General features: G+C 46.8%; 7 protein-coding genes across 9 annotated transcripts; 5 read left to right on the top strand and 2 right to left on the bottom strand.

The window, feature by feature from the left end:
* Positions 1-2184: 2184 nt before the first annotated feature.
* Positions 2185-4182, bottom strand: LOC6553848 (putative fatty acyl-CoA reductase CG5065). Its single transcript, XM_001979444.3, has 8 exons — positions 4091-4182; positions 3811-4035; positions 3673-3740; positions 3519-3614; positions 3004-3458; positions 2662-2939; positions 2393-2603; positions 2185-2251 (listed from the first exon to the last, which is right to left on the bottom strand). Exons 1-8 carry the CDS (start codon positions 4161-4163, stop codon positions 2185-2187), a joined length of 1473 nt encoding a protein of 490 aa, XP_001979480.1. The 5' UTR covers positions 4164-4182.
* Positions 4183-5924: 1742 nt separating this feature from the next.
* On the top strand, positions 5925-7876 carry LOC6553849 (solute carrier family 22 member 20). The gene is made up of 2 exons (XM_001979445.3): positions 5925-6714; positions 6770-7876. Exons 1-2 carry the CDS (start codon positions 5982-5984, stop codon positions 7768-7770), a joined length of 1734 nt encoding a protein of 577 aa, XP_001979481.1. The 5' UTR covers positions 5925-5981; the 3' UTR covers positions 7771-7876.
* A 452-nt stretch (positions 7877-8328) lies between these two features.
* On the top strand, positions 8329-9334 carry LOC6553851. The gene is made up of 2 exons (XM_015154188.2): positions 8329-8666; positions 8730-9334. Exon 2 carries the CDS (start codon positions 8918-8920, stop codon positions 9263-9265), a length of 348 nt encoding a protein of 115 aa, XP_015009674.1. The 5' UTR covers positions 8329-8666; positions 8730-8917; the 3' UTR covers positions 9266-9334.
* Positions 8335-9334, top strand: LOC6553850. Its single transcript, XM_026984087.1, has 2 exons — positions 8335-8666; positions 8730-9334. The coding sequence occupies exons 1-2, from the start codon at positions 8444-8446 to the stop codon at positions 8864-8866; spliced, it is 360 nt and encodes a 119-aa protein (XP_026839888.1). The 5' UTR covers positions 8335-8443; the 3' UTR covers positions 8867-9334.
* Positions 9335-9915: 581 nt separating this feature from the next.
* On the bottom strand, positions 9916-18462 carry LOC6553934 (rho GTPase-activating protein 92B). 2 transcript variants are annotated; one of them, XM_001979449.3, is made up of 5 exons: positions 18215-18462; positions 17691-17947; positions 15019-15194; positions 11901-12867; positions 9916-11411 (listed from the first exon to the last, which is right to left on the bottom strand). In XM_001979449.3, the coding sequence occupies exons 1-5, from the start codon at positions 18262-18264 to the stop codon at positions 10627-10629; spliced, it is 2235 nt and encodes a 744-aa protein (XP_001979485.1). In that variant the 5' UTR covers positions 18265-18462; the 3' UTR covers positions 9916-10626. The 2 variants fall into 2 exon arrangements, with proteins under 2 accessions (XP_001979485.1, XP_026839886.1); XM_026984085.1 differs by having other exon boundaries at positions 10467-11408.
* A 206-nt stretch (positions 18463-18668) lies between these two features.
* On the top strand, positions 18669-19842 carry LOC6553935 (surfeit locus protein 6 homolog). The gene is made up of 2 exons (XM_001979450.3): positions 18669-18956; positions 19011-19842. The coding sequence occupies exons 1-2, from the start codon at positions 18791-18793 to the stop codon at positions 19817-19819; spliced, it is 975 nt and encodes a 324-aa protein (XP_001979486.1). The 5' UTR covers positions 18669-18790; the 3' UTR covers positions 19820-19842.
* Positions 19843-20068: 226 nt separating this feature from the next.
* LOC6553936 (ATP-dependent Clp protease ATP-binding subunit clpX-like, mitochondrial) lies at positions 20069-24779 on the top strand. 2 transcript variants are annotated; one of them, XM_026984086.1, is made up of 6 exons: positions 20069-20737; positions 21727-23102; positions 23160-23309; positions 23468-23689; positions 23755-23949; positions 24267-24779. In XM_026984086.1, exons 1-6 carry the CDS (start codon positions 20680-20682, stop codon positions 24300-24302), a joined length of 2037 nt encoding a protein of 678 aa, XP_026839887.1. In that variant the 5' UTR covers positions 20069-20679; the 3' UTR covers positions 24303-24779. The 2 variants fall into 2 exon arrangements, with proteins under 2 accessions (XP_026839887.1, XP_015009676.1); XM_015154190.2 differs by having other exon boundaries at positions 24231-24779.
* The last annotated feature ends 17 nt before the right edge of the window (positions 24780-24796 follow it).

Raw genomic sequence — 24796 nt, 5'->3', positions numbered from 1 at the left:
GGGTCGCTTTAAAAAGGGAAAGGTGGCGATTATCGGATTGGGTGACAGTAACAGTAGCAACTATCAAGTTTTCTCTGTTTTTTTTTTTTTTTTGTTCTTTTTCTGACTTTGAAGTGGCTGCATCCATACTGATGGATGGAAAGCGCTTCCGAGCTGCTGCTGTGATGACAAAGATTTAAAGGCCCCAAAAGTGAAATGCCGCTGGTGTCGCAAAGAGATTTTCCATCAACTTCTATCCGCTTTGCTACGCAAGAAGATTCGCGTTTGCATTATCTCCGCGTATTATCTTTGCTGGTACTTAAAAGGACCGATTTTTTTCCAATGTACGTCGAAGATAGTGGCGGTAGCCTTGCTTGTTAGGCTCTTTCCACCTTTTGCACTCCAAGTCGCTCTCCTACCAAAAGCCCCTAAACAACAACTTACGTGAAGTGATAGCTGTGTTCGCTGCAAGCCGCACCATGCACCACGCACCAAAGCCTGACGCGATATTCACATCCATTAACTTGACATGCAATTTGCACCACACAGCTCCTAAAATTTCTGGATTTTTATCGTCATATTCCCTCACCGGATGCCTCCAAGCCGGGATTCCACCACTCAGCCATTCTGGTCAGGATAGGCGCGAATTAATGCCACTGCCCCACACAGTCACCGATTTTCCGGAGCAAACTAAGCCCGCAGCATGTTGCCTACCAACCATCGTGTTGCTGAAACATGTGTTGCGGATGCACCCGAACTTTTCGCTACGTCTGGATCTGTGTTGCTAGAAACTAGCTGTTAGATACTTTTGCTGGTACATACTTTGTACTTTTTTGCTTTACAGAGGACTAGCTAATTTCCGTGATTGTTTGGTCGCCAAATTCCCGCGTTTCTTCTAAACTCCTCCCCTTAGCTGAAATAAATCGCCTCGCCTTTCATCGATGGAGGTTCAGGCAAGTGGTGAGTGAAATAAAAACGAACCAAATTTTTATTAATTAGGGCATACAATTATGACTCTTAAATTTATAGCTGAAGAAAAATTCGTAAATGAGTGCAAACGTATTGTCATCAAAGTCAAACGAATATAAAGGATTATAGTCAAAGAACTCTAATCAAAAGAATTACAAATAAAGTCGAGCAATTTCGCGCTGCCATTTTTGACGTAAAAAAGTTGATACTATTTGGTTATTCCTTCGATATATACTTTAACAGATATTTAATAAAATTTTAACGGCGCCACAAAGTTGGTATTGTGCTCTCAATTGTTTGTGTTGAATCGTAACATATATATATTTGCCGCTGTATCAATTTTATAACACCATCAAAATCATCCATATTTTACATCTCTAGCTTTAAGTCATTTATTCCAAATTCCAGTAATAAAACCTTTATGGTGTAATATAATAGTGGCCTTCTCATTGAGTCGGTCATCAATACCCACTCCAACTACTATGCTAACATCTTGGCCTGAATTTTGTTCGAGGGCTGCAGTTCGTTAGACAAGGAAAACGAGTCTCTAATTTGACAGTGACAATGGCTAAAATGATAGTTAGCCCTTCTGGTTTGCTGGACGTACTCCTAAAAATTTGTAAGAATTCCACGATGGTCCGTTCCTTTACTACGAGCTTACAAGAATTTTATTTGCAGACTAAGAGTTGGAACTGAGGAGGTCCACAGCAAGATGTACTCATCGAATTTCGTAAGAATTCCGGGATGGTTTTTCTTGCACCGCGAGCTTATAAGAATTTTTGTTAAAGACTTAATTTGGAACCAAAGAAATTGGAGTTCGCTGGCGACTTTACAGCGGGAATAAGCAAGAATATAATTCGAGTCATCACGGAACATTTGGTGAAATGGCCAGGGCATAGTCCTCGATCACCTCATTGTACAAATCGTTTCCTAGGCGGGTGCCTTCCACGACTCCCACAAGAACGGATTATGCACAGCCCATGGTGTATACTTTGTTTTTGTGGGTGTCGGAGAAGTCACCAGTCAGGGAACGATTTGTACAATGACAAGTAAAGTTCTAAAATAGTTTTTTGATGGGTATAAACGGCTTTGCACCATTAACAAGAAACTCATGCTCAAAAGACATCTAAATGCATAAAGGAGAATCATAGCGACTGGAACTTAAATTATAAATAAATATTTAAAATATGTACTTTTGTATGTTACTTTTACGCTAAAAACTCAAAATATACTTGACTAAAATATTATATAGACAAGCATCATGTAGAAAATCAAATGCAGGAATATCCAGAACCAATAAATCCTGTAAAAAGTATAATATATATTACAAATAAAATACATGGCATGTAGAAAATTTTCAAAGTGTTTCTTGTATCAGAGAATTTCAGAAAAAAACACAGCCTGATCTGAATGCAAAGACAGAAGCGATGAACAAACGACTCACCTGGTCACCATAAACTTGTTGGAGTCAACGGAGAACTTCTCGCGGTGCAGGTACTTGTTGATCCCAATCATGTGACGCCGCACATACTCATCGTAGTCCAGCTCCTCCAGATTCCAATACAGAGTTGGATAGGTACCGGTTTCAATCATTTCCTTGAAATGGAAGCGACTCTTGTTCTTGAAGATCCACTCGTTCAGCGAAAAAAAGCTACCTGTAATCAATCCACTGAATGATTTCGCTTATTCAAGGAACCTGCTAGACAAGGTTACCTGCTAGACAAGCCTGCCGGAATTTCTTGGCAATGGGTGTAACCAGTCGCCGCTTTTGGGCCCAGAGCAGGGTTTGCAGATCCATTAGCAAGGCGGGCACAAAGTGAAGAACCCACACGGCCAACTCATGCTTGAAAGCACTGCACCTATACTTGAAGTTTGGGAACATAATCATCCGCCGGGTGGGATAGATTCTAGACCACTTCATTGTGAGTTCTCCAATATGCTGCCAGGTGATGGGATTGGTCACTCCCGAAGTGGCGTTACAGATGCTCAAGCTGTGGAATATGGGCATGCGAAATAAATGAGTGCACTATAAATGAGTAGACCATTTCCAGTTACCTTCCCAATTTGGCCCTGCCGACCATCATGATCATGGCATTGACCACAAAGTCCACTGGGATGATGTCACATATGAGATCCTTATCCCCCAGGATGCTGCTGATGCCGCCCTTCCCAATTTCCATCATAATCCCGCTGATGGCCTGGATATTGTCGATCCATCCGGGATAGGGCTCTCTATGCGCAGCCGTGACTATTGATGGCCTCACTATCACTATGGGAATCACATCCTTGTATGCATTAACGATCTGCTCGGCAATGGATTTGGTGAAGGTGTAGGTGTTGACATGCGGACCCTTTATATAATCGGCCAGGCGGTTCAGATAGTCGTCGGGTATTTTCTGGGTGGCGGTCAGAAACTGTCGCCAATCCACCGGCGGCATGGTGGGGTACACTTGCTCGTCCACATACTTGCGTCCCGGATTGCAGTAGGCCGTCGAAACGTACAGAAAGCTCTGGAGATTTAGGTTATTATATAGTTGGTAAGACACAGTCAACGGAGTGGAGCTGCTTACCCTCAGATGGGGCATCTGCCTGCAGAGCTCTAGAAGATTGTAGGTGGCCTGCGAATTGACTCGAGCCGACACCTTTAGACACTCATTGAATCGTACCTGGAATTTGAATACTTCAGTCAGTGGAAAAATCTTCGGGAATGCGCCTCGGACTCACTGTGGCTGCACTGTGGAAAATAATGTTGACCTCGGCACACAAAACCGATCTGTCCAACTCATTTAAACCTGTTGGTGGAAGGCGAAGTTTCAGGTGAAGTCATGAGTTTTCATTTGCAGTTTCTCTGAAAAGCCATACCGAAGTTGTCGTCTTCAATGTTGCCAGAGAAGTGAAAGATTTTCTTCAGTTGCGTTGGCTGCTCCGATTTCAGGCGTTCGAAGATGGGATTCTGAAGGAATCCCCGAAATCGTTCCTCCACCGTAACCCCGCCCTTTGGTCGGATGAGCATGTAGATGCGCTTGATCTGCGGAAAACTCCAGAGCAGCTTCTCCAGCAGCGATTTTCCCACAAAGCCAGTTGCTCCTAATAAAGTTTAACACTTTGTACAGTCGCTTTTGTGGATCGCCTCCAATATTACCCGTTATAAAGACCACAGCATCCTGGTAAACATCCGGCTGGTGCTCCACTGTATTCACTTTGGCGTTGTCCATGGTGTGGCCACTTTGACGGCACGATCGCTACTGATCCGATGGGGTACCCACTTTCAACGCCTAACTGGCTGGGCAAGAGAAATGCCTTGGTCCTCCTGAAACAAGTTTTCCGCGAAAATGCAAGTGGAAACTGCAGTTGACCAACGAATGTAGCAACTCAGACGTAACATTTGAGCACAAACATGTTGCATCATAATCCGATGAGGATGTGGACAACGCTAGGCCCTGGTTCATGATCATTCTAGAAAAGAAGTGGGAACCCATACCTTTGGCTAAGAATTATAGGCCACATTCCACTGCTGAATTATATTAAATAAACAATGCATCTTAAACAATCATATACGTACTGTCAATAATTTAGTTTCAATAAAGCCATGAACTTGAAAACTGGAGAAAAGCAAAAATCTATTATAACAAATTTTAAATAACACTAATTAAAAAATATATATATGAAGCCAGACGGAGCCAAGAAAGGTCAACCAATAGTCCTTCTTCTTTTATTTTTTGTAATCATTGCATTTTTGCCAAATTTTGTTTTTCAAGTTGTTGTCCATCTAATCAATTATAGTTTATCCGTATCGAATAAAGTGGACATGATTTTAATATGCGCCCCTGTTAATATATTTATATTCACGCTCGCATATATAGCTGTTTTCATATTAAAAGCTACTCACCTTAAAGACCTCAATATCTCACTCACTAATATAATTATGACAAAATAGAGTAGTAATTTAATTACTTACAGCTCGAGATTAATCTAGTATCACTTTGTATACGAATAAGCATAAAAATATATATCTCTTTCAGTGTAGGGTAATCAATTTCTTAACAAGAATTTTATATTGTATTTTAAATATCTTTTATGAATAAATATTTTAAAATAAATATTATAACATTTCAAACACTTGTATGCATAACATTTGCCCGGTTATTTGGCTTTAATTAAGACAATTTTTACTACTTTGTGCAAGTAACACATACAGTACATACATACATATGTACATACATACATACATGCATACATACATACATACATACATGCATACATACATACATACATACATACATACATACATACATACATACATACATACATACATACATACATACATACATACATACATACATACATACATACATACATACATCGGTACACACACCGGTACATACACTACACATACACTACACTCACTGCTCGACCGGAAAGAGAGATTACTTGCAAAATTTTGTGACTCCAAATTAGAAGACATGTCTTACAGTCCTCGCTAGAACTAGTTGGGAATTATAGGTCTGCAAGACAATATTTTCCTAAGCAAATAATAGGTTGGCAAATATCTCCCTTCCGCCTTTTGTCTTTTGAATTTCGCGGCTATGTACAAAGCGCTACAGAGCTCGTATCCGGCAATACTACACATAATTTGAAAGGTATTGACATATTAAAAGCGGCAATAACTATGTCTTCCAACAGTAAGTTGGATAAGCTGGAATTCCAATGTTGTTTACCTGTCCAACTCATTAGCTTCAATCATGTCGATTACCCGGCACAGCGATCGGATTCCCCGGCAAGATCCTCCCATAAGCTCGAAAGATCACCGCGAAAATAGACCGCAGCTCGTCGGCCGAAATGTTTGCACAATCGGTTAGGAACGTTGCTCCGCTTATTTGGAATGATTTGATTAGCGACGACGTCGTAGGCAGGCACCGCAAACCGGAGCCCTCGAGTTTACCAGCCCAGGTGAGGTGCTAAGCGGAGTCGCAGTCATGCTGGAGGGTCGGCACTCCCCAGACGTGGTAACTAAATTCCGCCGCTAGCGAAGGATGAAGGAGGAGAATCTTTGCCAAGGCCGGATGCCTAATATACGCCGACCCTTACCCGCTCCTTTGGACTTGGGCCACATGGCGCACAGCCTCACCTGCAGCGATCCGAGGGCCAACGAGGTATCTCCTCAAACTGCTCCCCCCAAATCAAGCAAAACAGTAGAGGACAATGAAGACGATGTGATCACGCACATCCTGGGGGACTTCGGGCCTTGGCAGCTGCGCTCCCTGCTCATCCTGTTCCTCTGCAAGATTCCCGCCGCCTGGTTCATGGCCTGCATCCTGTTCACAGCGCCGGATCTGTACCCGGAGGAGGAGTACAAGTGTGATACGAGGGCCTTCGGCCCGGCGGCTAACTCCACCGTCTCGCTGGACCACTGCTATGTGGTGGTAAACTACGGAGAGTCCGGCTACGCGATGCGCCAGTGTCGAAGGTTCCTCTACACCACGGGCTTCCACTCCCTGACCATGGAGTTCGATTTGGTGTGCCTCTGCGACTTCTTCGTGGCCTGGTCGCAGTACTGGCACCTCTTCGGCCTTCTAGTCGGTGGAGTGGCGGCCACCAAGTTGATGCGCGTCCTGAGTCCCCGACAGATTTATGCAACTGGCATCTGGTGCCTCCTCGTGTGCAGTCTGCTGATGGGTCTAGTCAAGGACTTCAGTCTGCACTGCGGACTCCGATGCTTGGCCGCGGTTTCATGCTGCTTTATGATCACCTCCGGGCATTATATATGTGAGTAACATGTAATATCTAAGAATATTTAAACATTAAATCACCTGCTTTCCAGTTAGTGACATAACGGCGGGCAAATACCGCGTTGGAGCCCTTCTGCTGTACGACTGCTTCTGGGCTCTGGGCTTGATCCTGCTCCCTGGCCTGGCCTCCGGTGCGCCCAGCTGGCAGCACATATATTTGGGTGTGACGCTCTCCTTGCTGGTGATTGTCTTCCTGCTGCCCTGGACTCCGGACTCACCGCGCTGGCAGCTGCAGCACACCAAAGAGGCGCAACTGGCCATCGAGCGAACGGTGGGAATCCTGCTGGAGGCAGCCCGTACCAATGGAAGAATGCACAAGGTGTCCAAGCAGTTACCACAGGCGCTGGAGCTGCTGAGGGAAAATCTGCTGGAGCCCATGCCCGCAGCGCATTGGATGCACTTGTGGATGGGGCAGCGCAGGAGTACTTTCCGCTTGGTGGCTGTGCACATGGCACTGGCCACCTTCATGGTGGTCAACACTGGGCTGCTGCTCCATGTGCGGTCCTTTGGCAGGACGCACCTGGCGTCCAACACACTGGCCATGGGCCTGGCCGAGATGCTGGGCTGCTTCCTGGCTCTACACCTGACCTTCAACCAAGGTGAACGCAAGTGGCAGTGGGCCGGAGGATTTGCCATTGTGGTCGGCTGCATCGGTAGCATCTGTTGGTTCCTGGCCGCGGGCGATATGCCCGAGGTCTACGGACTCACGCTGGGACTCCTGATGGCCTCGCTTCCCCAGGCGGCCGTGGCCTGCGCCCAGTCCATGATCATGGCCTGCCTGGGCGAACTGGTGCCACTGGAGCAGCGTAGTTGCCTCTCCTTCTCCGCAGTCACGTGGGCGAGGGTGTGGCAGCTCTCCGCCTCTTTCCTCACGCTGCTCAGGCAGCTCAGCCCCGCCCTCTCCCTGTCCGCCTTCTGTCTCCTGGTCATCCTGGGCGGCCTCGGCACATGTTGCCTGGTCACGCGGGACAAGGAGCTGCAACCCGTGGGCGCTGCAGTAAACAAGAGGCAGCAGCTAATAACGCATACCTAATATATGTTTGGGTGTTATGATAAGTTAGTTTAGTGTCTGTCAAGTATTCGCAAGCAGTATTCGAATTTAGCTCATTAAACATTCGCTCTTCGCGAATCGAACATGTATATTGGGTTGCATACTTTTGGGAATAAAGCAAAGGTTCGGCATCTACACGTATGCGGTTGAAAATGTAAAGCCTTCATTAGTTTCAAAGTACATTAAATTTAGGTCTTAAGTATTTGGCAGAATAAAGCATTAAGTATATTGAAAAACCCGAGCGATCTGGGACCAATGTTCACCCAGCACACCAGCCACATTCATCCACCAAGTTGACACACATTTCGTGTGACTCGCACAATAAGCACACATGCCTGGCTAAATATCCCAGCGCATTGCTCTACTAACAACATATTTCTATTTGGACACCTGTCCCGCCCACGCCCACGCAACCCGCACCCGCCGCCACTCCCACTTTTCCCACCCATCCAAAGCGACAAGCAGAAATCGCAAATCAATAAATGGAAACCATAAAATTGCCAGAAGCGACGCCACGCCAATTGGCACCACAAAGACGGTGTCATTTGCGGAGCAGCACTTGGCGAGGAAGGACCATTCGGGGAGCTCCCAGTTCCGGCACCATCTCGAATCCAATGCAGTGGTCCGGCTGACCAACTGCTGCTGTCTGGATGCAATGAAGCCGAGGAAATCGGCCTTTGCCAATTCTTCCACGGGATACGGCAGGAACAAGCACGGTAAAGGACACTCCGGCAAGGATAAAGCCGAGGGTGGTGGTAGGGGCAAGAGCCGGGAGGAGAAGGATAAGGATAACAAGCATGAGCAGAAGCAGAAGGTGGACGACAAGGACGACAAGGATCTAAATTCCGGCTTCGGCGACTATCTTCGCACTCCGGAGGGTCTGTAATTAGGCTCCCTGAAAATTATTTCATTAAACTATTAAATATTATCCTAACCATCAGCATTTGAAATGATGAAGCTATTTGTCTTCGCCAATACCGTAATGCTAATTGTCACCATGGCCTGGCCGCACATCAAGGAACAATTCTACATGGTTAATCAATGGCTCGAAAGCTTCCGCGAGGAGCATCAGCAGTGAAATCCGAAGGCTCTATCGAAAGAATAAGCAAATCAGGTCGAGGGCTGCAAAATGGTCGGTCCCTTCATGCAGGGCCTCTTCCTGATTGGCATCATCTACTGGTATTCCAAGGGGATGATGTCCATGATCAACGACTACTATAGAAGTGAGTTCCAGCGGAAGTTGCAAACGGAACCAGCGAAGGCGAAGGCAGAGGCGCCCATCAATGTGGACAACTTTATGGATTACGTTAGGGACTTGGACACTCCGGACGAGGTGGCTAGAAGACCGGCGGATGAAACTGAAACTGGAACTGTGCATATAGGAAGGACCTATTGCCACATCCTTCTACGATTTCTGGAGATTACCGGTGCTCTACCACCTTTAGATGTTTGCCTCACTACGAGCAACATTAGATAGCCCATCATATAATTATAAAGTATCCCTCATATTTAGTGTATTTTATATGAACTTCGTAGAATAAAGTATACCGAATTGCATACTTATGGGTCTTGTGCTCAACATTCGAATAAACATGGTATTCCACCATTATGCATTATGAATTGGAACAGAAATCTCACTCCAACTTGGGGTTTTCAATTTTTATTTGAATTTTTCCACAATATATTGATGTAATTCCAGCATCAGCTCACTTACTAACCTATTCACAAAACATTATAAACACTATTTCTATAAATACCATGGAATATATATCGAGTTGGTCTGTAAGTAAGCTCTATTCCATCAGATCTGGACCTTGCTAGTTTATATCAGAAGCAGCTTTTGCAAAATAGTTATATGCAGATATGAAGTAGTTAGGTATTTGACTTGGAAGTTATGCCATTAGGTGTATAATAAGTGCTGTCTATAAATCGTTTGTGTTCAGGTATTCTCTTTGTGGCACAAAAGCTGAAGATATCTTAAGTATCATTTGATTTGAAGAGGTCGGTATGTGATTAATAGCTAGGTATTACCAATTTCATAAGAGATCCACATTCTAACATAAACTATGCCTACCCACCTTCAACCAATTTCGGAAAATAAACTTAACAAACAAAGGCAAACACCTCTCGGGTAAAATCATATTCATTGTTTTATGTATATTTTATATACACAACAGTTTATCATACATAATTTTATTATAAAATAAAAATAATAATAATTGCATTACAAATTAATAAAGCAAAGATACAAAGAGTAGTACATCGCACATCGAAATAATAATTCAATCAAAATGTACTTGGTGAGTTGAATAATACATTGGAATTCTACTTCTGTACTAGCCCGAATTCAGAATGGAGCTTTATCGAAATCATAATTTTTTATAAACGGGAATCACAATGTCTTTCGTTGGAGAAGGAAACATAATGGACTCAAGAGCAATGCAAAAAATTAAGGAAACACAAAACCTTTCTGAAGTATCACAACCTTTCAAACAAGGATTAACAATTGAGAGCTGCATGGGCTACAAATCAAATTTCGACAATTGATTTATGGTGGCCTACTAAAGACTATATATGCATTTATATACGTAATGGATTTCGCGTGATATTGTTATATGGCTAAACACGTACAAATTAGATTGCTTATGAACAAGGCAAAAATTCAAATGCATAATACGCAGAGGCTTTTCTCTCTATAATGCACAATGCCTCCTTACCGCAAGGATCATTTCGATTACATATAAATATATATATTACTGTGCGTTCAAGTCTTAACGAGTAAACAGTAACACCTAATGACTCTGACCCCGTTCCCCTTGCGCGCCTCCTCCTTCCCCTCTAGTCCGAGGACTTCCAGTTTGTGGGAGGTGGCGGCGCTGGCACCGTTGGCCTCTTGGGCGTTTGAAATGAGTTCGGAGAGATGGGGGTCGTGACTTGGGGCTGAGCTGGCTGCTGAGCTTGCTGCTGATTTGGTTCGCCAGCCGCAGGAAGCGGATCGTGGTTGTGATTGTTTTCCTTCGCCGCCGACGGCCCCTCCCGCGTTCCGTTCGTCTCGCCGTTCTCCTGACGCAGCTTTTCCAGAAAATGCTCTGTTTTAAAGCGCACACTGCCATTGCCATTATCAATGGTCGCCTGAGTGGGAGTCGTACCGCCCTCATCGTCGCTCTTTCCATCTGCCTTGGGCGCGCCCACACCCAGCACAGTCGGTCGCTTGGGCAGCAGGGGCTTCTGCGGCACATCTGGCTTCAACTTGAAGCTGCCAATGCTGTCGCTGCTCTTGCGATCGGCCGTTGGAGAGGGCAGGTTGTCCAGCCCGAAGAACTGTGTCCGCGTCATCGGAACAGGCTTGGCTGGCGTTACTGGCGGCGGAGGCAGTGGTTCTAGCTGCGTCTGTGTCGGCTGACTAGCAGCTGGCGATTGAAACTGCGGCAGATTCGGGAGCGGCGGCTTGGCGGGCTTCTCCTGCTTCTCCGGCGTCTGCTGTGGGAACAGCTCCTTTGCATGTGGTCGGTGCGAGGTCTGTGATGTGGTCATAATTGTGCCGTTTCCATTGGTGGTGGGAGGCGAAGGTGCATTAGCTTTTTGCCTGCGCAATGTACCGTAGCGTGGACTTTCCATGACTTCTATAAATGAAAGTTAATGTGATAGTTAAAGTTAAATATGATATGAACTTTTAAGAAAACTAAACATTTATAGAAAACTAAATCCTTATTAATACGTTATAAAATGATATATTTTTCCAGTCTATGTTAAATACAATTTACTTTAAAATCGAACAGGTACTAAGAAAATTCAAAACGAAAATGTCAAACGATTTTTGTGAAGTTAATATTAATGTTAATAATTATTCCTATGACACCATTCACTTCCAAAAGCACAATACTAAGTATAGTTCCAATCCATTTTATTGAACAAAATATTAGTACTAATATTGCACTTTAACAGCTTTTCGGTACGTAAGAAAACATTTTAAAAATAAAATAAGGCACGGGAAAATACTAAAAGTGCAATTGTCGTTTGCTTCGTTGTTGAAATACAAAGGAAAAGGCTTCATAGGTCGAATACTGTATAGTGGCCCCTTTCATAGATGTCCGACTGTGCAGTATGCTTACCACTGTCGTTTCTATCCAGGTTCTCGTTGGAGGAGTTGGATTTGCTCTTGCCCTCGACGAAAAGCTTTTGCTTCTGCAGGGTCAAATAGAACTCGACTTCGCCGGTGAAGAAGTAGTCCCACTGGCTGATCAGCAGCTCCACGATGATGTTGGCTGCCGAGGAGCTGTTCACCTGACCAATGTAGTCGGCCGGGGCGTTGCTGCTCTTGTCCACGCGTGGCCACAGCATGTTCGGCGACATCACGATGGCCAGGTTCTGCGAGCTCATCTTGTTGAGCGCCGAGCGCTGCTGCACGATGGACAGGAAGCGGGTGAGGTAGCGCAGGTTCGCGTAGTTCTCCTTGGGGAGCTTGGTCAGAATGGCCTTGATCTCCGTCTTGCGCTCGGCCTCGTTGTGCCTTTCAGCGATCCGGATGAAGTCCTTGTACAGGTTGTAGGTGAGCAGCGGCTCGGGCAACTCGCGCAAGTACAGCTTGAGTATGGAACCAATGACATGGGGGTCCTGGTAGTCCAGTGGCAGCGGCGTCTTCACATGCTGCGCCTCCAGGGCGTGTTTCATGCGCCGCAGCTTCGTGCTGGCGCAGCCCACGCGCAGCAGACCCTCCTCCTCCAGGCCGTGCTCTAACAGGCAGCAGCAGCACAGCTCCACAATGTAAGAGATCTCGCGGTTGGTGGATACCAAGTGCTCCTTGAGCGACGTGCCGAAGCGGGACTTCTCTGTGCCCTGGATGGTGTCCTGGATGCGGGCCAGCGAGGCGTTTACGTGCTGCAGGGCGCGTTCGTGATAGTTTCTTTGGTTGAGTACATAGTCGCGGATGCAGCTAACGATCTCGTCCTCTTTGGCAATCAGCTCCAGCATCTGGGCCGCCCAGGCATCACGCTCCTTCTCCAGCTTCAGCTCGCACTCCTCCTGCTGGCTCTTGATGTGGTTAACCTTGGCCGCTGGTTCCTCCAGACGGATTGCCGCCTGCGGGAGTAAAGCAAAGCACTGATTAGAGCATGTCAGATAAGAAGCAGTGTCACGGACATCGTCACATTTTAAAAGGAGCAAAGTTCAATCGCCAAAGGTATCTCATCTTAAAATAGCTACCCGAATGACTAATGGAAGATGCCTGTTTTGCTGGCCATTTAAAAATAGATCCATCTCTACCGCAGCCCCACCAGCTGTTACCGCTCTCATCACGGACTTCCATTCAGTTCACCCACTTCCGACAATCGTTTTCATTCGGGACACAATGCAAGTTGACTCAGTTGACTTCAGAACGTGCAATTCTCCTGAACTACAAAGGCTGATAAGCTCCGTAACATACCTTCACCAAAAGTGAAAGAGAAACGGCCTTATCAGTAACAAAAACTAAACGGACAATGAGTTTCAGGCTGGAATCATAAAAGCGACTGCAAACATAAAAGACTGTAATTTCCCAAGTTTGAAATTATAAATTCTTTTAGCTAATTCATAATCGCATTGCCTATGCTGAATTTTTATCCGCTGACGCTCAAAAAAACATTCTTTGAGTAGAGTAATCCAGCGTTCAGCGTAAACAAAGTTCGCGCACTATGATGTAAGTTTTGCCTACTACAGCAAACACAACACCCCTTGTGGGGTAACCCATCGCTCCCGTATCGCAGCAGCGCTAAAAATAAACAAATCGTGACAAATTGCTGTAAGTGCACCCGACGCTATGTGCCGCCAGAAGACAATGGTAGCCACCTATCAATCGGAGAGTGACTGAGTCACATCATTTCCATGAGCCGCAACCTCTCGGCGACCTACATCTCAGTTGGCACCGCAAGCTACACATTCCGGGCACCAAAGTTAGCACTTCCAAAGGCAGTCGTGTGTTGTTTTGGAATTGGATCTATGTCAGGCAGTGCAATTAGAACAGCACCGGGGCATCGGTGAGCGTCTGATTAGCGAATTATGGCAAGCCGACGGGCGTTTAATGGGCGATAAGATTACTGGGGAGTGTAAATAACTTTGGTTTCGAAAATGCCGATACGCCAGTGGCCAGTGGCCAGTGGCCAGCGGTCGTGCATTTCAATTATGATGTCACTGTCGCCAAGTCAATGAACGCCTTCCGACACCTTAAACAGACAACATACATCAACGACTACAGCGGCTAGTCATCCCCGACCGATGTCTCCATATGGCAAACGGCGTCGTGATTCGTACAAAATACAAATAAAGCGGAAGGAAAAACGAGCGAAAAAATATACGCAGATAAGACACAAAACAATGAAACTCGAAAAGTAAGTTTTTGTGTCCAGAAGCCGGCCATAACTGTTCGGTTACAACTTGAAGACGCCAAGGGACAGAACCAATCGGGCCTCGAGAAATTGGAACACCAAAGAGCCGTTCATGCCATCTCATCTCGCCCAGGCCCACAATCTAGCCACATCCCACTGTAGATGTCCCCACTCGGCGATAAGGCAGCAGCGTCGAGTATCGGATTCGAATCATTTAAACGTAAACGACAAAAGCGAAACGCACGGCAAACAAACAATACAATAGAAACTGGCGTGAGATAAAGACAGCATGGAAGAAAGACCAACAACAATAGTAATAATAATAAATGGAAATTAAAAATTGATTGCTTCTTTGGCCGGCGCTTCTTGGCATCCGCCCCAGTACAGTGGTTTCGCCTTGATTGAAAGGCGAGGGCTCGCTTTTGCTTGTTAGCTTTATGGCATTTCATTCTGGGAAGGCCTTTCTATCGGCTGGTTCCATTCTGGGAATGATCGAACTTGAACTGCTGTCACACCCAAGAAATCAAACCACGGTGCACTTTGACCAAGAGGGATACAGTCCACCGCAACGACCGACAATCGTTGTTATTGTTCGTTAATCAGAGACAACCTCGCGATTGGATGTCGTTGGGCAAAAGCGAATCACTTGACCAGCTAAGCTAGCTTTTGGCGGCCCATTATTTCCAACGAGCAGATTTCTTAATTAATTTAGCAATCTCCCATTGTCATCGTGCGCAGTTTGGCGAAAACGGAAATCCAACATTATTCGCTCTCCCTGGCCTGTTCACCGATTCACCGATTCACTGATTCACCGATTCACCGAGCATACACGTAACCACGAATCCGCGTTAGATTTATGATCGCCACTCACCTCATGGCTGCGCTTCAGCGAGGTGTACTCCTGCAGAGTGCGCGACACGTTGCGCTTGAGCGTGGAGATCTCCTGGATCTCCTTGTCCAAGATGTTCTTCAGCCGCCTCACCACCTTGGACTCCGTCTCCAGTTCGCTCTCAATGATGCACTCGGCCATCGTCTTCTCCAGCTCGCCTGCAATGGGGAATCACACACTGACATGAGTACCAACTCTGGAGCTGCAGGCCCTCAATAAATGCAAATGCTAAAGATAATATGCCCCTATCATTTACATATGATTTAACATAGATAAAGTAGATAAAACACAGATAGTAAGACAGATTTATAAAGCTATGTAAGGCGAATTTAACTGGTTATAATACGTATCAAACACCCAGTGTTTTGCTAACTTTATCAATCACTAAGTAAATCGCAAGTACATTGAGCTAGTTCGCTGTCTGTATCGCGCAGCCTCTTGCATTGCATTCCATTCCATTCCACCCGCAAGTGAGGAAGTCACTGCTTATTTTAGACCTTATCGCCAAGCGGTAGCTGTGAAGATGTTGGCGTGCCGGTTTCCAGTTGCGGGAGTAGCTCCGCTTAGATGCGGGAAGAGATTGGGGCAATCCGAGGGGGAGTTGCCCGACGAGTAGGCTGACGAGCTGAGTAAGCAAAATTGTGATAATTGTGTTGAGTGCCCCGAGACTCGAGTCGCAGCAGCTGAACCCGCCATGGCAGCACAGCAGAGGCAAAAAGGTCGCACCACAGGCAAAGGCAGAGGAAGAGGGACTCGGAGTCGGAGTGGAGTCCAAAGCGAAGACGAAGTCGGCGCTGGAGTGTAACATTCGAGATACGCTCGCTTCTGGCTCCCCTTGCTGAATGGCTTGAATTGAAGCGCATCGTGGCTAACAATAAAAGCGGCAAAGGGCGCACAGTGGTTAAAGTGCGATGATATCTCACCGCAATTACCGACATAACACTGGCGACAAAAAGCTAGTTTCGGTGCGGTAATTTAGTGTTTTCGTGGGTCTGGAGTGGTAGCTTCTCCGCAGCATTCAAGTTGTTGCCTAACATTTAAGTGGCTGTGTCCGCAATTAAACATTGATATATTATTTACCAAAGAAATTAAGTCGTAAATGTGCCTTGCAGCAACATTTCTCACTATAATGGGGTGTCTACTATTCTATTTAAGTACGTCTCCAAAATTTTCAAGTTAAGGAAGCTATAAACGAATATAACCATCTGTGCTTGCAGTCAACTTTAAATCGAGTTTGATTTTATAATATACCTTCGATTGTTCAGTTTCCGAAACTCGCCAAACATTTGAATAGGAAACTGTAACAATGCTTTATGCCCCATCGAAAGAAACAGTTTTTGCATAGTTTGCATGGTTTGGCGATCGATTTCCCCAGCTTGACCCAATTATGATTTCCTGAACGTTCAAATGGAGCTCCTACTTAACCCACGGACACACGTTCACTGTGGCCGCGCTGGTTGCATGTGGAAACGTTCGTGTCTAATCAGGAACGTGGGGAACCAAACCGGGGGAACCTCCGGCGGAGGGGCTCTCCAGATCCCTGCCGTTACACAACCACCGAGATGCTCTTGAACCGCTGCGAGGTTGCAGCTGCAACTGCGGCAGAAACGGCAATTGCAATTGACGCACACGCATCTGCGAATATGTGGAATGCAAAGTGCCTGAAAGGGGGAAACAGCGAATGGAAACAATACAGCCAAATAAAAATAACACTCGGAATGAGTAATACGGCCTAGGGGGAGCGCCCACAAAATAAATGAGCGGCGAAGAGGAGATCATGACGATACGATGATGTATGAACATGGCCCAGACTTTTACTTTTACTAGCCAGCTAGCCAGCTAGCAAGCTAGCCAAGCTAGCATAATTATCGCCATTTACCGAGCTTTGTTATGCCACTTCGCGCGCGATGTGTAACAAATTTAAATGAAATGCACAGTAAATCGGACAGTGAATTGTATAGAAGCAGGGCTATAAAAGCGGGCGCCAATGGGGGCGTGCTAACTTGGCTGGCAAAACAAAAAGGTGTATAAATAGACAATGCCGAAACCGCAAATAATAACCAATACCAATACTGCGGGCGAACGGCGAACGGGCTGCGAAAGAAAGCAGCGAAAAAGTCATAATAAAAATTATAATAATGATTAAAAAACGCCGTCGATGTTGATGTTGCCGTTTGCAGTTGAGAAATGTAAATGCCACAAGGCCAAGCGACAAGGCGAGGCCAACAATACACACAGACAAGCCCGAAGCCCGTGACATAGTCATCCGCGAGTGTTCTCCAAGCCCCCTGCGAACCCGTACTCGCATTGGTGTGCCATTGTGCATGTCTGGCGGCGATTATCGGATTTGGAACGAACGACAACCACTGTGCGCCTTATCAGCGGAGACAACAGGGCCGTCGGAATGGTTGATTGCTGATGCAAGAAGGGGATATTTTAGGGCTGTAAAAATCATCATATAGATGTGGGCAATTCAAGCGGGCATGCTAACCAACTATGATAAACTAGTTAGGTAGCTGAAGCAAGATGAAGCATTTGAATAACGCACTGAATGCAATCTATAATCACTTGATGCAGAAAGGTTCCCCCTCTGGCTAGTGCCCGCCTACGCCCCTGACTACCACACTGAAAATGCCGATGGCCCGACAACTTACCGCAATTGGCGAGGACCTTCTGCAACGGCATGTCCTTGGGCAGCTCCTTGGCGGACTCGTCCAGGGCCTGGGCGATCTTGTAGTGGCTGTTCTTCTTGGTCCGCTTGTCCTGTTCCTCGCTGCTCCCGCTGCCACTTCCGCCTCCGCCGCTGAGCGCCGGCAGCTTGCGGACGATCTTCTCGATGGTGTCCCGGTATCTGTCCACCTGCCGCTCGATCGCCTCCAGCTCGGAGTCCTTGCTGTCCGACTTGCTCGATCTGCGGGTGCGAAAGGGGGTTTGGACACGGGTTAGGCACGGGTTAGGTCATCATCAGCAGCCCGCTGTTGTGCTTGTTGTCGTTGTTGTTGTTATTGCTGTCATCGCGCTTTGTTATTGATGCAGTTGCTCTGTGGTCGCCTGTCTGTTGTTGCTGCTGCTGCTGCTTTCGTGATGAGGCAACGCACACACCTGTCCGTCCACCTGGAGCGCACTTACACACACCCACAGACATCCGACTGACTGACTGGCTGGCCTTTGAACTTACCTTGACAGATTTTCGGCAGCTATTTTGATTTTCGCAAACTGCCTCTTCATCTTGGCTGATTCGCTGGTGCCGCTCGCGTCTCCAACTTAAACTGAACTTCTGTGTGTTTGTTCGCGATGTGCAATTAGCTAGGCATTGAGTAAATACTTAAAACTGGCAAATTAGTCATTCTTCAACGATGTTTTACGGAAAAGTGAGACTGGTGGGACCGCAGCGGGAGCGCTAAGAAATGACGAAAGGCTGGAGAAAGCGTTTTTCAAAAGCGTGCGTTTGGTCACACTGTTTGATAACTGTCTGGACGGATTTCTGAGAGTTTCAGCAAGAATTTGAAACTGAAGCTGTGGTTAACTCACGTTTATACCTTCCCAACCTCCTTCAATGCGAAATTAACTCTTCAATTCTTTGAATCAGGGAATACCCCTCATATCTAGTAGCGTTGCCAGACATTTGCCCCAGGGTACCCACTGGTGAAAACATTTTACCCACATTCTTCGGGGTCACACTGCACTCAACCGCCTTGCTTTTCCGCACGTGTGCGTGCGTAAATAATAGTTTTATTATTGTTTTATACCGAAAATGACCCAAGCGGAGATCGTGAAATGTCTGCGGGAGGAGTACGAAATCGCGCACAACAAGGAGCACAAGCCCAAGAAGGAGGACCTGCTCACGATCACCAAAAAGTTCCACCAGCGTGTCTTGGAACTGCTGACCACTCACAAAGTTCCCTACTCCAAACAAGAAGGTAAAACCGTCAATGAAAAGCCTTGATTCCCTAACTTTATCGTATTGCCTGCAGATGAGGAGACCTACGAAGAGTACCTGCTGTCGGACACGGAGGAATCGGGCAAAAAAAAAAAGAGAAACCAGGGAAAACAGAAAAAACAAGACTCAGACGACGAGGATGTGGAGGCGCGCATAGCCTCCATCAAGAACAAGCTGCGCCAGAAAAAGGGTCCCACCACGGAGCGCCAGCAGAAACGACGCGAGTCCAAAAAGCTGAAGCGCAGCAAGGGCGTCCAGAAACTGCTCCTCTCCTCGGCCAAAAACCTCAAGAACGAAAACGTCAAGCACCAGAAGCTGAAGAACGGCTTAGTGAAGACCGAACAGGAGACGGAGGACAGCAAGGAACAGATCCAGCAGGTCAAGGTGCAGCCGGTGTACAACCAGGAGGCCAAGATCGTCTACTCCAAGGTGGACTTTGCCGCTAATCCAGGAGGTAAAGCCAAGAAGTCACACCAAAACCCCAAGGAGATTCTAAAGAAGTTGCGCGACACCAAGAAGCACCTAACCGAGCTGCGCGAACAGGGCGAAACGGATAAGGCGGCGGAGATTCAGACGGACATCGCCTGGCGCAACGCCTTCGACAAGGTCGAGGGCAAGAAGGTCAAGGACGACACCAAGCTCCTGCAAAAGGCCATTAAGAAGCGGCGCGTGGAGAAGAAGAAGTCTAAGACCAAGTGGACGGAACGCAAACAGAAGGTGGAGCACGACAAGGAAAAGAGGCAGAAAAAGCGACAGGAGAACCTGGAGAAGCGCAGCAAGGACAAGAAGAACCGGAAACTAAAGACGGCCAGCAAGAAGGGTCGCATCATACCCGGCTATTAACTATGATTTAGCCTTAAGTGAAAGTAGTGTAAATGTATGCCACGTTGAAATTCAACTCAGAATGCTTTAGAAAAAAGAGTGATCTTTCCGAAATTCACGTTTTTATATTTTCGTGTTAGAAATTTACTTTTCCGGCCTCGACACAGTCAAAATTCCAGCAGACAGCAAAATTCCCAGTTTCAAAGCCACAGTATTTGGCTCCTCGTTTTTGTCCACTTTATGTCACTTTGTGTTCCACTGTGCGCTGCGCGGCCTCACCGAAGATTGGGAAGAAGAAGAGCAGCGGACAGCTGAGGCCGATAGCAACAATCGATTGCTATCGTAATCGTTTAGTTGGATTGCTGCGATTTTTCCAGATTTTCCGAGTACTTACAAGAGACAAAAACTGGATCAGATAATGTTGGAGACCCTAGAAATTAGCGGATCTTTTAATACTGTATAACCACCAAATAAGCAAGAAGAAGCAGAGCGAGTGGGGCAGCCAAAACAACGAGAATCACACGCACGCACACAGCCACAGAAATTACGTGCAGAGCGCAATCTATTCCCCCATTTTCCTCCGAAAATAAAGCAAGGCAGGTGGAAAATCAGCAAAATTGCGACGCACTTTGGAGAGCGACGGAAAGCCAACAAGTGGATATAGAAAAGAAATCCCTGCAAGCCGAGCCATACCCAGCAGGAGTCACAACAACCAACAGATCAACTTTGCAGATCAGCAGAGCAAGAAGAAGAAGCGGCGGCCAGCTGAGTAGCGAAGCAAAGCAGCGGCGCAGGGGAATCCGAGTCCAGGAGCAACTGCAGCGGGCGCGGAGGAAGCGGCAGAAGGAACAGAGGCGTAGAGGCGGCGGGCAGCAGCCACCATGAGCATGGTGCGGCGGATTATCCTGCTGGGCCCCAAATACAGTGTGTGGGCAAAGGGTAAGTGCTGCCCCGTCTTGTTGTTGTGCTGCCAATCGCATACGTAACTGCGTCATTAGCCGTGAATCAACAACAACTGGCAATGGCAACTAAAAAAACAGCCTGCAGTTTACCAATCCGATTCCGAATCGGAATCCCAGCCCTCCCCCCGCCACTTGGCTTATCAGAATTTTCTAGCTGCTGTGCTCGCTGAACTTTTCTTGTCTAGTGTCAAACAACCAAAACACTGAGTGAAGGTCGTCTTCTTTTGATACCAAAAAGCTGCTCGCGGTCAACGGGCCACAGTGGCGCCGCTAAATAGGGATTTCATCCAACTGATCTTACATGCACAAGCCCCACGCATTTGACTGGAGGCCACCCCCCGACGTTTCCAATCAGGCAAGCGTGGCTCTTGGTCCAACTGAACTTGAATTGTTTTATTAGGCCCGAACGGCCAGGTAGCGCAATTACCGCTTGCCGCTCTGACGCAATGGTTTTTGCTTTATCATGTCTGCAGTAGAGCCATTTCTTACACATTTTAATGGCCAGTAGTCGGTTATTATATTTGCTGGCCTGCAGGTTAGGAAAGCGAGAGCCGGAAGTTTACCCAACAAATTTCACTGAAAGAAACTAGCAGAGATTGTTTTCTGCTGTCCAATTTACAGCACCTGTGAATTCCGAGATTAGCCAGTATCATCAAGGCCCTGTGCGATTGACACTACTGCGAAAAAGGCGCGAGTCATCTGCTATATCGGAAGATGCTAATTGCCCTTGGCCTCCAGTTGTTAGTTTGTTTTGTGGGCCAATCTAGAGATTCCCAATCCCCGATTCCCTTTGTTGTCATCAATTGGCTGTGGTTTGGAAAGCATTAACCCCGCACTTGGGGTCGATGCTTCCATTTTTTCTGCTTTGTGCATGAGACGCAATTTAAATCTTTTGAATCCATGTACAGTGAAAAAAAAACCTTTATAGCACAGTTTTCTATATTAATACACATTCTTTATTTCCAGGAAGCGGGGCAGGTCAAACACACCGCTCCGCAAGATGTGTTATCCTAAGCGCAGGACCGGCGGGGGACAGCAACTGTGGCGTAAGACGCTTCCACATGGCAACGCGGAACTGCGCGAGGAATCACATGATGAGACTGGAGCCCGCGATGGCAATACCGGCGTATATTGATGTAACGAACGCCACTTCAAGAACGCCAGAGGACTCCAGCGAGACTGGGAGCAGCAGCGAAGGGGGAACCAGTGCGTCGGGAGCTAGTGGAGCGAAGGGCCCCGGCAGTGCGGCGGGCTCTGGAGCAAGTTCGACTAGTGGTGCCGATCCGCCAGGCGGCGGCAGTGACAAGTTCCTCTCGTGCCCAAAGTGCGGCAGCGCCTGCACCCAGGTTGAGACTTTTGTCAGCTCGACGCGGTTCGTTAAGTGCGCCAAGTGCAACTACTTCTTCGTTGTGCTCTCGGAAGTGGAGACCAAGCAGCGCACTAAGGATGAGCCCAAGAACCAGCGCAAGCCGCCACCTCCACCGCAGAAGATCATGGAGTACCTGGACAAACACGTTGTGGGACAGGATTTTGCCAAAAAGGTTCTGGCGGTGGCCGTCTACAACCACTACAAGCGCATCCACCACAATCTGCCGCAACTGCAAAGCCAGGGAGCGGGTGCCAGTGGATCCGGTGGCGGCCTAGATGGTATTCCTCGTCCCGACCTGCTACACATCACCGGTATCGGTCACACGCTGAACAGCTCGCCGGGCAACGAATTGCCTCCAAAGTCGCCGGCTCAGATGGGCATGGGCGGGGGAATGGGAGGACCTGGACTTGGAGCAGGTCTAACCGGTGCATCATCCAGCAATGCGCGTGGAGGTGGCGATCACCGATCCGGATCAGAAATACTTGACCGGCAGTCCAGCGATGTCAAGCTGGAGAAGAGTAACATAATCATGCTGGGCCCCACGGGATCCGGTAAGACGCTGATCGCCCAGACCATCGCCAAGTGCCTGGATGTGCCCTTCGCCATTTGCGACTGCACCACGTTGACACAGGCGGGCTACGTGGGCGAGGACATCGAAAGCGTTATTTCAAAGCTTCTGCAAGACGCCAACTACAATGTAGAGCGCGCACAAACGGGCATTGTTTTCCTCGACGAGGTGGACAAAATCGGCGCCGTCCCCGGAATCCACCAGCTTCGTGACGTCGGAGGCGAGGGCGTGCAGCAGGGCATGCTAAAAATGCTCGAAGGCACTGTGGTCAACGTGCCGGAGCGCAACTCCCCGCGCAAGCTGCGTGGCGAGACAGTCCAGGTGGACACCACAAATATACTTTTCGTGGCCTCTGGTGCCTACACAGGACTGGACAGGCTTATCGCACGTCGTCTCAACGAAAAGGTAAGGTAGTGATATTTACTCAGGCTTCACTTACTGATTACCTCTTATACTTTCTAGTATTTGGGTTTCGGCATGCCTTCGACCAGCGGATCTGGCCGTCGTGCAGCTCAATCAGCCGCCAGTCCCATGGACAACGACCAGGAGGAGCGTGATAAATGCCTGACCAAAGTGCAGGCCCGTGATCTCGTTGAGTTCGGCATGATACCGGTAAGTATCAAGAGTGAATATTACTAAGTAGTCATACAATAATTAGGCGGTGTAACTATTGCTGTCTGAAAAATAAGAGTGGACATAAATTAGCAGATTAGATAGCGAACGCACTTAATACTTATTTTGATTATTTCCAAACCCAATTTATTGTGCAGGAATTCGTTGGACGTTTCCCGGTTATCGTCCCCTTCCACAGTTTAAACGTTAGCATGCTGGTGCGCATCCTTACCGAGCCGCGAAACGCTCTGGTGCCGCAATACAAGGCACTCCTGGGTCTTGATGAGGTTGATCTTACGTTCACCGAGGATGCCGTGAAGTCGATAGCACAGCTGGCGATGGAAAGGCACACGGGCGCTCGTGGACTGCGCTCCATAATGGTAAGACGTCGAATTTGTGTAACACATAACAGATATGCCATAAACATGTTTATCATCCCATCCAGGAACAACTGCTGCTGGATCCCATGTTCATTGTGCCGGGTTCAGATATTCGGGGTGTTCACATAACCGCCGACTACGTTAAGGGCAGCTCCACCCCCGAGTACAGCCGTGATGCAGACGCTCCGGCCTCTGGGACCGTTGCCCCGGATTCCGATACCACAACCGATAATGATAAGAACTTTGAGAATAGTGAGAAAGTACGACTAAAACAGTAATCAGACAGAGATACCCACATCCAAAGCCAAACAAAACAGAAATCGAGACCACACCAGAACAAAAGAGAAACCTTTCAATTCGCAACGCTTTCCGAATTGCTTGTTCTTTGTAAACTCTTTTGTCTTCTATCCACTATTCAGCTTGTTAAACATGTCCAGCTGCTTAACTTCGAATCGTCTGCGCCAATTTTCTCATGAACACAACTTAATAGCGAACCCTTATGATACTTTCGTTTTTCCCACTCTAACATGTATATTTTTAGTCTGGTTTGAATGGTAAATTGATTGGTTCATCGTAGATCCCTTCCTCGAACCCATCACTCTGTAAAATATGACCTGCTGAGGAGTGTATGAGTGCTCTCGCATACAATCATAAAGAATATCCTCAATCCCATATGCATCTGTGATTCATAATCGACGAGCAGCGCAATCTTTTGAGCCCGAAGCAATTGTAAGTGGAACAACAAATCCGAAAGGGATTCATGAATAACAGCCACAGTTATTTTAAACATTATAATACACAAAGATCGGAAATCTGCAATGTTGGCAATGATGTGGTCAATTGGCGCTAGGATCCTCTCTTGCATACAACAATTATATATACAAACGTAAACATATATTTAGGCAAATTTTTGCATAGTCTAAATTGAGTTTCTAAAAGAGTTCTTGTAGCGTTGTAATGTAACAAACGAGAAGCACGTTCTACTTTTAACTAATTTAAGTTGAGAAATACATTTTTAAAACAAAAAATAAATTAAAAAAATGAAAAAATTCAAAAGGAATTCCTTTGACTTTTCGAAATATAAAGCTGAATGCTAACTTTTTTTTT

The sequence above is a fragment of the Drosophila erecta genome, unplaced genomic scaffold (genome assembly GCF_003286155.1).
Source record: "Drosophila erecta strain 14021-0224.00,06,07 unplaced genomic scaffold, DereRS2 tig00000000-arrow-pilon, whole genome shotgun sequence".
Classification (NCBI taxonomy): Eukaryota; Metazoa; Arthropoda; class Insecta; order Diptera; family Drosophilidae; genus Drosophila; species Drosophila erecta.
Note: the sequence above shows the minus strand (reverse complement) of the source record. Positions and strands in the feature narration are given on the sequence as shown.